This window comes from Sphaerodactylus townsendi, linkage group LG04 (assembly GCF_021028975.2).
Source record: "Sphaerodactylus townsendi isolate TG3544 linkage group LG04, MPM_Stown_v2.3, whole genome shotgun sequence".
Classification (NCBI taxonomy): Eukaryota; Metazoa; Chordata; class Lepidosauria; order Squamata; family Sphaerodactylidae; genus Sphaerodactylus; species Sphaerodactylus townsendi.
The window spans coordinates 34,113,685-34,127,037 of NC_059428.1; the positions used below are offsets into that span (position 1 = coordinate 34,113,685).

Genomic DNA, 13,353 nt, shown 5'->3' on the forward strand with positions numbered 1-13,353 from the left:
TTTGTCTTGTGTATGTATACCTTTCTTTCCCTAAAAGTGTTGTTTCTAAGATGCACTATCTGCAGATATGTTGTTGCCTATCTCTTGATTTCTCCCTGAGAAATACACTGTCAGTTCTATGTTTGCATGTTTCAGTGAGATAGGACTTCTTGTCATGGATCCACAGTGGACCAAGCCACAAGCAATATGTAGCTGGCTCACAATTGACTCCATGATTTTCTCCACAGTTGTGGTCATACCATCTATCCCTCACCCAAGTCTGAACCATGGATTCCTTGCCAAGTTAATCCCTGAGCAGAGCTTTACCCACTCATTTTACAAAGGTAATATTAACATAACCTCCTAACTTGTTTGGGTTAACTTATTTCATGTCATGTAATTTAAAATATACTTGTTAACACAGCCATTTGATAAAGAAAAAAATATGATTTTAGTTACACAAAAATAGAATGTATCATGCAGTGATTCCATTTATAGAAAATTCTGCCTGACTGGTAATCTGAAATACCTTGTTCACTGTTGGTTGCTGAGATAGTTGCAATAGTAACACATGTGCGATGGTATGTAGTGAATAGTAGAGTTTTCATTAACATCACCTTTTTAGATATAGTACGGTATTTTTCAACAAACCTTTCAAAGTCAGAATTAAATGATAAGGAACAATTATAAAACCATATTCTTGAAGCAGTGGCTTTCTTTCTGTTTCTAAGTATCAGATCTAAAAACATTTATTTTGAATGGCAAAGTCCAGTCTGATGAGTTATTTCTTCGCGTATAGCAGTCAGAGATAACATATTCACTGGCATTGGGGAAAGAAGTCATTCTGTCCACCCAGCCTTGTATCCTGAAAGAGAAGCTGAAGATGCAAGGTTTTCTTGCTGTTTTTCTATTCTGCAGTGCTACAGAATAGTGGTACAATAGTGATATTTTATCTTCTGCTGATCCTTCTTTATCAAACAGCTCAGGAATGAGGGCATCTAACACCACTATTTCCGCACTCTTCTTTTTTTATTGATTGATTGATTGATTGTTTGGATTTTTATACCGCCCCATCCCCGAGGGGCTCCGGGCGGTGTACAACATAAAATACAGTTATAAATAAAGTTCCTTGCTTGTAGAAAGTACCATCAAGTCACAGCCAACTTATGGCCATTCCCATAGCGTTTTCAAGGCAAGAGGTTCACAGAGATGGTTTGCTATTGCCTGCCTCTGCACACAAACACATACACAGCTTTATAAAATATATTTTAGTTTTATATTTTAAAATAATCCTATCAATCAAACAACAAGCCTCTCTTAAAGCAGCTAGCAGTCAGGTTTAAAATAAGCCATTTAATACGTTGGGACAGAAATGACCCAACAACACAAGATAGAGATTGCTCCTGGAAGGGTTTACCTTGACTTCCATTTCTGGAGAAGAAGGGGACAAAGATCAAAGCTGATCTCAGTAATCTGAAATGGCTTCCTATACTGGAAGCACAAACATATATAAGGAAATTAGGCAGTGAGACTCATTCAGCAGAAGCAAAGAAAAAGGGAACTGGATAAGAATCTGAGCCCGATACTCTCTTCTAGGCATGAGGTTTTCCTATTTATTCACAATGGGAATTCCCAAAACACGGAAGTGAAGAAATTCTGATCAATATGCATAAAAATGTCTTCAGCCAAATAAAGATCCTGTTGCAATTTAGAGTCACTCTGTTTTAGGTGATGGTGTTTGCTAGGCAAATGATGATACAGAACGTGACTCAGAAGATTATGAAGGTTCCATAAATGGACCTGATGCTATTTGTTTCAGTCATGGAAAGCCATGATATCATATTTGAAGTCAGATTCCATTCCACCAATCAAAGGTGCCTGCTGTTGTTGAAGGAGCTAATGTTACAGTGTTGTACTCATGGTGCAGAGTGCAGAAAGCTCACCTATTAGAATTGGTTTTGAAACAACTATGCTAGATAGCCACAATTCATTGTTGGCTATGACATAAAAAGCTCAGAATGATTAATGGGGATTCCTGTATTTCTAGTCTTCAAAATCTAGTCTTCAAAACTAGTCTTCAAAATCTAAATGACATACCTTGATTGGGGCAGTTGCAGATACTGTAATTTCCTACCTCTGAGGCATGAAAGCATTTAGTGATGTTCCCTTTCACTCTCCTTCCCATATATAAGCACATCCAAAATCTTACCACATCAGTCTTTTCGCCATCATTTTCCAGAGCCCTATCCACTTTGTACCTACTGTTGAAATACTGGTCTGAGCTCAACTACTTAACTAAATCTTGCTTGCTTTTGATTAACCGTTTCTCCTCTCCAAGTAAGTTCAGAATGCCCAAGTTTATGCACGTTTTTATCCCCTGACACTATGGTCCCGGCTACCTGTAATTCTGAGTATGAACTTTAATAAATCACGGCCCTGAACCTTAAATTCCCTATCTCTCTGTAGTTTTCCTTATTATCAATTACATCCAAGATCATCTGTTATGTGCTTTCTATAGCTTATTTGATTGTTTTGGATTTTGTGTTGTCTATATTAATCATGCCATATCCCCCTTTTCACAGTCACTTTTTGAAATCTTCTTATTAAATATATCATTTTGTTGACCCATTCTGTTGTTTCGCTACAGTCATAACCTCTTCTATTGCTCTAGGACTTTCCAGTTCCTCTTATTCATTATCAGTTGCAGCCTTCTCTCTGTTCCTTTTCTTTTCCAACTATATCTCAGGAACTGTATTACTTACCTCTGTTCTTTACTGACATGGCATGCATTAGTGCGACATAATTTTATACGTTAGTTCTTTTTTTGAATGCAACTGAAAGCAAACTGGTTAATTTGCTATGTAATATAGTCTTGGATGGGCCTCCATCTCAATGTGAAGAAGGCAAACATCATGACAACAGCTAGCATAGATCAGGCCCAAATTAGCATTGACAATGAGGTCATTGAGTGCATCCAAGACTTCATGTTCCTGGGCTCAAAAATTGACTGTAATGAGAAGTAACCCCTGAGATAAAGCGAAGAATAGCATTAGGATGAAGCGCAATGCTGAGCATGGATAAAATTTGGAGAAGCAGAGACATCAGCATCAAAACCAAGCACAGGCTAGTCCAAGCCATCATCTTCCCTGTAGCCATGTATGGGTGTGAAAGCTGGACTACAAAGAAAGCCGACAGAAGAAGAATAGATGCGTTCAAGTTGTGGTGTTGGCGAAAGCTACTGCACATACCATGGACAGCTAGGGTGACAAACGCAGAAGTCTTGAGCCATATAAAACCAGACACATCACTAGAAGGGAAAATAACCAGGCTCAGATTTACATACTTTGGTCATGTGATGCAATCAGATGCGCTAGAAAAATCTATGATGCTCGGACTTGTCAGGAGAAGACCTGGATACCAAAGAATATGATGGCTAGATACCATAAAAGCTGATACAGGTATAAACATCAACCAGCTGAAGGAAGCAGTACTTAATTGAAAAATGTGGAAAGAGCTTGCATATCGGGTTGCCAAGGGTCGAGAACAACTGAATGGATAACATCATCATCATTGAAACTCAAGTCAAATCTCCCTCAGCCATGAAGTTAATTTATTTGCTATCTTTGTAGTCTACCTGTGTCACTGAGACTTCAAGCAGATTACACAGTGTAATCGCAGAGACATCTAATAAGCACTGCAATGGGGCTAGCATTTGCACTCCTTACGACAGGTTCAGTGCCTTAGTGGAAATAAGGTGAGAGGAAGGATACGGTAACATGAGAAGTGGATTGAAAAGACCACAGCTTTTTTGATTACAGCATACGGAGCATTGGCAAGGCATAGAGAACTGATTGAGGCACTGGGCGACTATCCTGTCAACCAAAAAAATGCATGCCCATTCTGAGTGTTGGAGTAAACCTGGTACGATAAGCCAATGGCTTCTTGCAGACATCCCTAGAAGTGGAGCCATCCCTAGAATTGGAGCCATGCAATAGCCCCCAAGTTGGGCATCTAGAGTAGGACTCAGCCCCCAAGACCCTTTAAAGGGACCCCCAAAACAAGCAGGCAAGCATGCAGGCACAGCCTCCCCACAAATGGATCCAACTCAGTGCTGTGACAAAAGGAGCATAGGGTAAAACACTGAACACAGGAAGGGAGGGTTCTGTGCTCACAGAACAAGGCTGACGGTTGAGCAGCGGGGGATTTAAATCAAAAGGGTGTGGGCCTTGCACAAATGTATTTGCATCATGCCCCTGGGAGGCCATCCTTTCCCAGTGGAGCTGTAATAGTCTGCTTCTAGGGAGAGAACACACCCAACTCCGGCCCACACACAGGCAGGGCAGAAGCATCTGCCAGCTGTTACTCTTATTTCCGGGTTGGTACTAAGCCCTGTGGCCACAAATGTAGTCACCAGTATGTGGCTACAGTTACAAAAATCTGAATAAGCATAGCATATTAGGTATCATACAATGTGTAAATATGATACTGAAAAAATGTATTGCATCAGTAGAAAACAGTACATCAACAACAACAAAGTGCAGCAAACAGGTAATAAACTCTATATACAGTGGTATAGTCCACAGTACCTTTTTTCTTTATAAAGTGCCTTTTATAAACTTAATATAGCCTTAATACCATGACATGGAAGAAGGGAAAACTATGTATGTCATCTTGAATTCCCTTGAGGAAGGGCAGATTAAAAGAATGTGAGATATGTAAAGCTGTGTAGAACAATAATATATGTTTACCAGATTTATGGAACTGTATATTTCTTGGAAGGAAAAGTTTGGCAATACAAATAACAAAGAAGAGATATGAAGCAGTAGTCCATTAATAACTGATAACTTCTAAAAAGTTTGTTGAAAAAGCAATGGCATTTTTAAACAGAATGAAAACAATGTTGCTTAAATTACTTCAGTCCGGCTGTTTTTTCCCCCCAATCCTACCTCTAATAAATTAGGGTTCTAGGTTTTTTTAAAAAATCAGCTCCAGGAAGATTATGATTAATCAAAATTTTTTAAAGAACACTCATTTTATTATTTGAATATCATCTCTACCCTTTAAGCAACAGAGGAATTTGAAGGTGCTAATTGTCAGCCATTTTTTTCCACATAGCACCTAATTAAATGTTGAAGTTTTGTCCGAAATTCATAAGAATCCACTGGGTCATAAGGTCAACAACTAAATAATGAGTCAGAGCCAAAAGCCCCCTTTTATTGAAGAGGAATCTTCAGTTCATGGAAGGACACTTTCTGCTGATGGAAGATTCTTCTATATGCTGTAAGGCACCTTTGGATCCAACACATTGTTAAGTTTTGCCTTCAGCAGTTGCTCTACTTTCGTAATGAGTTTCTTCTATTCAGGTTGTGTGTGTTAAGTTATTTTCAACTTATGGCATCCCTGTGTGTAAAGTAATGTTCAGCTTATGGCAACTCTGAAACAATGACCTCCAAAACATCCTAACATTAACAGCCTTGCTCAGGTCTTGGAAACTGAGAATCTTGGCTTCCTTGATTGCGTCAGTCGATATCTTATCGGGTCTTCCTCTTTTTCTGCTGCCTTCAACTTTTCCTAGCATGATTGTCTTTTCCAGGTTCTTATTTACTCATAATGTGACCAAAGTATGATAGCCTCCGTTTGCCATTTTAGCTTCTAGGGGAGGTTAGGGTTTTAAAATTTTTTCAAGGCCATGTATTTTTTTTTGGGTGGTCCATAGTATTTGTAAATCTCTCCTGCAACACCACATTTCAAAGGAAATTACTTTCTTCCTGTCAGCTTTCTTCATCGTCCAGCTCCCACAGCCGTACATAGTGAAGGGAAATATTATGGTGTGAGTTAGCTTGATCTTGGTCACCAGTGACACCTCCTTACACTTCACAGTACTTTTAGTCCTTCATGGCTGCCTTTCCCAGAGTCAGTCTCCTTGGAAATTCTTGGTTGCAGTGTTTCTTTTGGTTGATGATGGAGTCAGGGAATTATGATGGGCTCTGTATATAGATTGAAGAGATAGGGAGATAAAGTAGATTATTGTTTGATTTCTTTGGCAATCGGAAACCATCCTGTTTCTCTGTATTCTGTCCCAACACTAGTCTCTTGCCCAGAGTATTGGTTGAACATCAAACCAATCAGGTGCCATTTCTTTTAAAACCAACTATAATTAATTTTGCTTCATGATACATGTAGTCAAAAGCCTTGCTGTAATCTATGAAACACAAAATGAAATTCTCCTGTATACTTTGTAACCAACCTAAAGTTGCAATATAATCTCTAGTGCTGCTTTCTTTTCTGAATGCAACGAGCATCTGGCATTTCTTGTTCCAAATGTAGTAATAGTCTTTTTTGTAAGATTTTGAGCATAAACTAGTCACTTGGGAGATTATTGTGATGTAGTCTTTGATGTCTTCTTTTTTTGGTTAAAGCTGAGTATAACTTTTAGGAACAGTTTCTCCCACCTATAACTACAGTGCATATAACTAGTACTACAAAGTTCAAGTAAGCACAGTTAGGATTGGACTACTCATGTGCTAATGATGTTAGGATGGTATGACCTTAACCACAGAACTGTGAGTCAGGCCTCTTAGCCTGTTTTAGAAATAGAGCTAATTGTAAAACTCTCTTAAATGTTTGCCATTGTCATTCCTCTCTTGTTCTGTTATTGTTGTTAATGTTTTTGTTGAATTTACGGTTCATTTCATGGTCAACTAGGTCTTTTAAAAAAAAATTCCAGCTAAAGTGAACTCAGCCTTATGTGTTGTATTTTCTAACTTTTGAGCAATACCTCTGAAACTTGTGATCTTGAACAAGCATGAGATCTTTTGCCAGATCTTGCTGTGTTGTAGCTTTCTTTAAATGCGTTTTGACTGGCACATATTTAATAGGTTGAAATGACTAAGCACTTGATTTTGTATTGTGTTATTTTTATAGAGTGTTATTTTAAACAAGATAAAGAATAAGCAGTAAAAAAGCTCTCAAACATTGCAGTGTGAAATTAATTTCCACTTTGGGATTAAATATGCCTCTCAGAGAAATTTTCAAAGTGATAATGGGTTTTTTTTACAGTTTTGAAGCTATTCAGGTAACCTATTCAACAAAAGAGAGAATATTCTTAATAAATCACAGCGAAATAAGGATTGCTGAGGAAGGGGATGTGACAGATGAGGTCACCTTCGACACCATGTCATTTTACTTAACTAAGCTCATTAAGTTGCCTTGTTTCGTTAAATGAACTCTTCAGTTACAATGAAGCACAATAGGAAAGGCATCTGGCATCCAACTGCTTACTTCTGGAGAAGGTTTAAAACCACTAGGGTAGCAGTGCTGTTTCCTTTTTTAATGACATGCCTTCTTGTTATAAGAAGCTGATGGGGAGTGCTGAAAATGTACCAGCGTTCCTGTCAAAATTATACCACAGACAGATGTGGTCAGTTTTCATACTGTCCATCTTTAGCTTTCTTTCTAGTTAAGCAGATATAAAAAGTCAGTTTTTCTAAAACATATTGAATTGGATCCACTGGAATAAACGGATTTCTGTCTGCAGAACACAATTTCCTCACCCCCCCACAATGAAGCCCAGAATATCCCACGATATTCTTCTCTGGGGGATTACGGAATCCTCATGGAAACAGATTTTGGTAAAAATAATCTTTTTTGTCCCCAGAAGTCTTCCATTAGATCTAAGCCATGGGACAAGCAAAATACATACAATTGTGTGAAGCAGATTCCTGATTCCTGAAGGAATAATAGATTGTAGCTGACAAGGGAAAAAAGGATGTTCTAGCAATGTGAGCGGCAGAAGAAGAATGCTAATATGCTTCATGTGCATCTGTTTCATCATTCAGTTTAACCCTAAAACAAGAATTAAGTACCAGAAGGTCAAGATAAGAAGCTGTAGAATAACAAAAATACAAATGTATCTATTACAAATTAAAATCATATCATAGTAGTCAATTCTTGACTTTTTGGTGTTTAATTCTTGTTTTAGGATTAAGTTTCTTATTTCTTCTTTTCTGGTTTGCTCATCATTCAGTTTCACAGGTCTTTCATATACTCTCTAAGGCATTATACACTTTGATATCAGTATAGGGAAATGATAGGTCAGGGAGGAGGAAGAACTAAGCCAGTCTAACTGCACAGCAGTAAGCTCCATTCATATTACTGAATTCAGTTTGTAAGTGTAGACAGTTTGTAAGTGTAGACAGAAGTGCAGTGAAGTCTTTCTGATGTTGCAGACACTGGAATCAGTGCATAAACTTCATTTTTTCCACTTTCATTTTGTGAAATTAGTGTACACTCCAAATACATTTTTTCCTAATTTTATACTTATTATTGATTCCTGTTATCTGGGATGATTATCCATGGACTGTTTTTTGGAGGAAAATATCAAAAAGAGAGCATGTGCTCTTTTTGTAAGAAGCAGCAAATATTCAGAGTAGAAGATATCTTGATGATATATTTATTTCCTTGTAGAAAAGTGTGCCATATTTGTAAAATGGTTATGATCATAGCTTCAAGCATAATTACAATGATGCATAAGAAAAAAATTGCATGTGATCCAAAGAGCTACTAAGAGCTTGGCCATATACAGCAGAATATTTTGGCTTTTTATTCTTGAAAGCAAACTGTGCCAATAGCACACATTTCTTTCAAAAGTTCCAGTTTTAAAAAGTGTTTGTTATGTAAGGTTAGGCTGTTGCTTAAAAAGCGCAATCCAAAAGTTCCCTTTGGGGTATGGAAATAGTTGTGAATCCGGACAATGACACATTTTTCAAGACTGAATGTCATAAAATGACTCCATTTTCTTTTTATCTGCTTGGGACAGGAGTAAACACAATTTTTGAGCCTGTGGGCACCTTTATAATTCTGCTGCAGGCTTGTGGACCACAAAATGACTGCCATGAGAGCCAGCTAAAAATGTTTGGGAGTGAGGTCATTCATGACTCTAAGGCCCCTTCCACACATGCAGAATAATGCACTTTCAATCCATTTTCACAATTGTTTGCAAGTGGACTTTGCAGCTGCTATTCCGGCACAGTAAAATCCAGGTGCAATGTCCATTGAAAATGGATTGAAAGTGCATTATTCTGCATGTGCGGAAAGGGCCTAAGAGTAACCCTTCACATGTCAGGCAGCAGCTGTGTTTGACAAAATGCCTTTTATTGTTTAAAAACATTTTCTTGTATATGCAGAATTTTGCTTCAGGTACTCAGTTGAGTTCCTTGTGCTGTGGTAGGAGCTGTTAAAAAAACCTACCTAGCCAAAGAGATCTTCCATGGGTGATCAGAAGCCTTTATGGTCAAAACCTCTACTTTCTGCCATGGTGCCCACAGATACCATATTGGTGACCTTTGGCTAAGGATGCGGGCTTAGAATTCCCGTATATCTTGGGTTACACTAGAATAGAAGACATGTGTGTGTGTGTGTGCTGTGTGTGACATTCACCCTCTGAATGAATGTCCTCCCAAACATCCTATTGTTAACACCCTTTTCCAGATTTTGACAACTGAAGGCCAACTTCTTTTAAAGAGTCAATCCAACTCATGTTGGGTCTTCCTCTTATCCTGCTGCCTTCCACTTTTCCTAGCATTATTGTATTTTCCCGTGAGCCTGGTCTTTTCATAATGTGACCAAAGTAAAATCACCTCAGTTTAGTTATTTTTAGCTTTTAGGGAGAATTCAGGGCTGGTTTGATCAAGAACACACTTATTTGTCTTTTTGGTTGTCCACAGTGTCCCTGAAACTCTTCTCTTCTTGTCAGCTTTCTTCATTATCCAACTTCTGCACCCATATATGTAGTAAAGGGAAGTACTGTGGTGTGAATTATCTTGATCTTGGTCGCTAGCAACACCTCCTTACGCTAAAGATTCTTTTCGAGTCCTTCATGGCTGCTCTTCCCAGTGTCAGTCTCCTTCTGGCTTCTTGGTTAGTCTCCCAAGGAATAGAAAATCTTTAACAACTTTTGTTTCTTTACCATCAGCCTTAAAATTGTATAATTCCTTGTAGTTATTACTTTTGTCTTCTTGATGTTCAGTTGTAATCCCGCTTTGAAGCTTTCTATTTGAACTTTTATCCATAGTCATTGCTTTACTATTTTCTGCCAGTTCTGTGATGTCATCTGCATATACCAAATTGTTAGCCTTCCTTCCACCAGTTTTCATTCCACCTTCATCTAAACCTAATCCATCTTTCCTTATAATATGTTTTGCATATAGATTGAAAAGACAGAGAAATAAAATGCATATCTTTGCCAACAGGAAACCAATTCTGTTTTTCGATATTCTGTCCTAACACGTCTCTTGTCCAGAGTATTGGTTGTGCATCAAACCAATCAGATCACCCTTTTCTTTTAAAACCAACCATACATTTTCGTGATGCACACATTCAAAAGCATTGCTGTAATCTATGGAATACAAGCTATTTTCTTCTGAAATTCTCTCACATGTTCAAGTCCCCAATGTAAATTTGCAGCATGATCTCAAGTGCCTCTTCTTTTTTTGAATCTATCTTGAGCATCTAGCATTTCTCACTCCAGATATAGTAACTGTCTTTGTTTTAAGACAGAGGTTATGTGGCTGGGTTGGGGAGGTTTGGTGGGGATGTCTAACTCCCAACTCTTGATAGAGTGAAGTTAATGTCCATGCCAGCCATCAAGAGTCTGGGTTGCCTCCTAATCTATGGAGGCTGAGGTCCCAAATGTTGCCTGTCAGGATTTTTATCATCTCTACCAGGCAAAACTGTTGGCTCCTTACTTGTCCGAACCCAACAGCCACAGTGATCCATTCAATGGTCACCTCTAGGCTGGATTACTGCAATTTGCTGTATGGAGGGCTGCCCTTGGGCCTGTTCCAGAAACTCCAGTTGGTGCAGAAAGCAGCATCGAGGGTCCTCACCAGAACCATGTGATGGGCACATATTCGATCTGTGCTCCACTAGCTGCGTTGGTTTCAGGTGGAGTACCAAATCAGATTCAAGGTTCTGGTACTTACTTTCAAAGCCCGAAACAATCTAGGATTGGCGTAACTGCAAGTTTTTTTCTCCCGCTATCTCCCCCAGTAAGTGTTTTGCTCAGTCAGTAACCCCTGACCCGAAGACTGTCTGGCTGTCCTCAGTCAGGGCCAGGGTATTCTGGTGGAATGCTGTCATATGACACCTACGCCCTGTGGGATTTGACACAGGGCCTGTAAGATGGAGCTGTTCTACCAGGCCTATGGTTAAGGGAGCAATGATATTCCATCAAGCCCCTCCCCCACCCCTTTCTCTTCTTTTATTTCACTCTGTCACTTCTTCTTACTTTGTTAGGAACAAAGAACATAAGGAATTTCTCTGTTTTATTGCTTTTGAAACAATCTTTAGGTACTGTGTTGGTTTTATAGTTATTTTGTGTTTGAAACCGTCCTGAGTCTGCAAAGGAAGAGCAGCCTATAAATAGGAAGAATGAATGAATAAATAAATAAATAAATAAATAAATAAATAAATACATTTTGAGCATCCCTTTAACTGAGACATTAGTGCAATGGTCCTATATTTACTCCAGTCTGACATCTCCTTTTGAAAATAATTTGGTATGTAAATTGAGCTTTTCCAGTCTTTGCACTGGTGTTTTGTTTTCCATATTTGTAGGCATATTCTTATTAAGATTTTAATGACTTGGAATTACTATGCCAATAGCAGAAAGTAGGGTTCTAAGTTAATGATATGACCTGAGCCATCATCCTGCCACTACAATTTATTAGATTGCATCTTAGTAGATATTATGTGGAATAATTTCCTGATGATTGAAGATTTTTTAGCAAACATCAGAATGAAGATTTTTTAGCAAACATCAGAATGAAGATTTTTTAGCAAACATCAGAACTTTGGACAGAGAATGTAAGATAGTAGAGTATTTGCACTGACTGCTTTGACTGTGCAAGGTAAGTTCTGGACTTGACTAAGAGAACCATGTGCAAATGGGATGTGCAGATATCTTTGTTCCTTTCTTTTCTGGTATGGTGAATTTAACGTTTTACTAATTGTTGTTGCTGGTGTCTCAAACTCATTCCTTTAAAGTCATTTTTATGTAATTGATGAAAAAGCTTCCTCAAACCCTTAGCAAGAAAGAGGCTGGCTCAGCTAAATAGAAACCAAATGAATTGCTGTTACATTGTCAGCTGTTTAATTTTCACAATCCCAAAAATGCATGTGCCCACACTTTTACAAAATTGCGTTTCTACTTTTCCATTTCACTGATAGTACTGTTTCCCAGACATAAATATTTTTATAACTTTTATGTTACAGACACACCTGCTGTATTTCCAGATATCAAAGAAAAAGAGACTCCAACGCCAGTTGAAGATATTCCACTGGAAAGTTCTATACCTCACACTGATTCTGGAATTGGAGAGGAGCAAATGCCCAGCATCTTGAATGGGACAGATTTGGACACAAGCACAGGTCCTGATGCTATGAGTGAACTGTTGTCTACTTTGTCTTCTGAGGTAAAGAAATCTCAGGAAAGTTTAACAGAAAGTCCCAGTGAAATCCTGAAACCTGCATCCTCCATATCAAGCATCAGCCAAAGCAAAGGTATCAACGTGAAAGAAATACTGAAAAGTCTAGTAGCGGCACCTGTTGAAATTGCAGAATGCGGTCCTGATCCGATCCCTTATCCTGATCCTGCACTGAAGAGAGAAACACAGCCTATTCTCCCAATGCAGTTTCACTCCTTTGACAGGTATATGGCACTATTAGTTCACTATTTTATATTCATTAATCTTAACATTCAACATATATTTTGTATATATGATACATTGAACAAAATTGAGCAGATGCTTTACATCTGTCTACACAGCTTTACAGTGGGCAACGCTGGATTGAATTTTGTCTTTAGCAGTAATAAAAGTATAATTATTATTCACAAAATGAATTGTTTTACGAAGCTATACTTTTTCTCAGTGCAAAATAATGCTTTTTGTCTTGAAATATTTACTTGACAAGAAAGTCTTAAACGTTCAGAAGAAAGTCTTTGTTAGTATCAGCCTTTACATTTGTGTATCCTTTAATATGCTTATACCATCCCACACTGTTGTGAGAATCATGACATGAAGACAAGATTATAGCCCCCTGTTCTTTTTCTTTGTATCCAGTGTGCCTAAAATTCATTAGACTTTACATTTATCTGAAAAATGTGAAATTCGCTGTTTAGTTGAAATTGATTAATTTGGAGCAGCTGTAATTTGAACATTTGGCTTGTTACAAAGTATAACCAACTCATTTCTAACAAAAGTTTGAAACCTGTGAAACAGGTGGATTTTGAACTTGGTTGACAAAATTAAATTTTCTGCAAGTTTATTGCAATGTTTTCCATACACAGTACTAGGATCAAGTAATAGATTGATG

General features: G+C 38.0%; 1 protein-coding gene across 1 annotated transcript in view; it reads left to right on the forward strand.

The window, feature by feature from the left end:
- Positions 1-13,353, forward strand: part of NBEA (neurobeachin) — a 387,749-nt gene that overhangs the window by 57,788 nt on the left and 316,608 nt on the right. The window contains exons 25-26 of the mRNA XM_048492774.1: positions 228-323; positions 12,253-12,688. Of these exons, the coding sequence (XP_048348731.1) occupies positions 228-323; positions 12,253-12,688 (532 nt within the window). The remainder of the gene's footprint in view (positions 1-227; positions 324-12,252; positions 12,689-13,353) is intronic.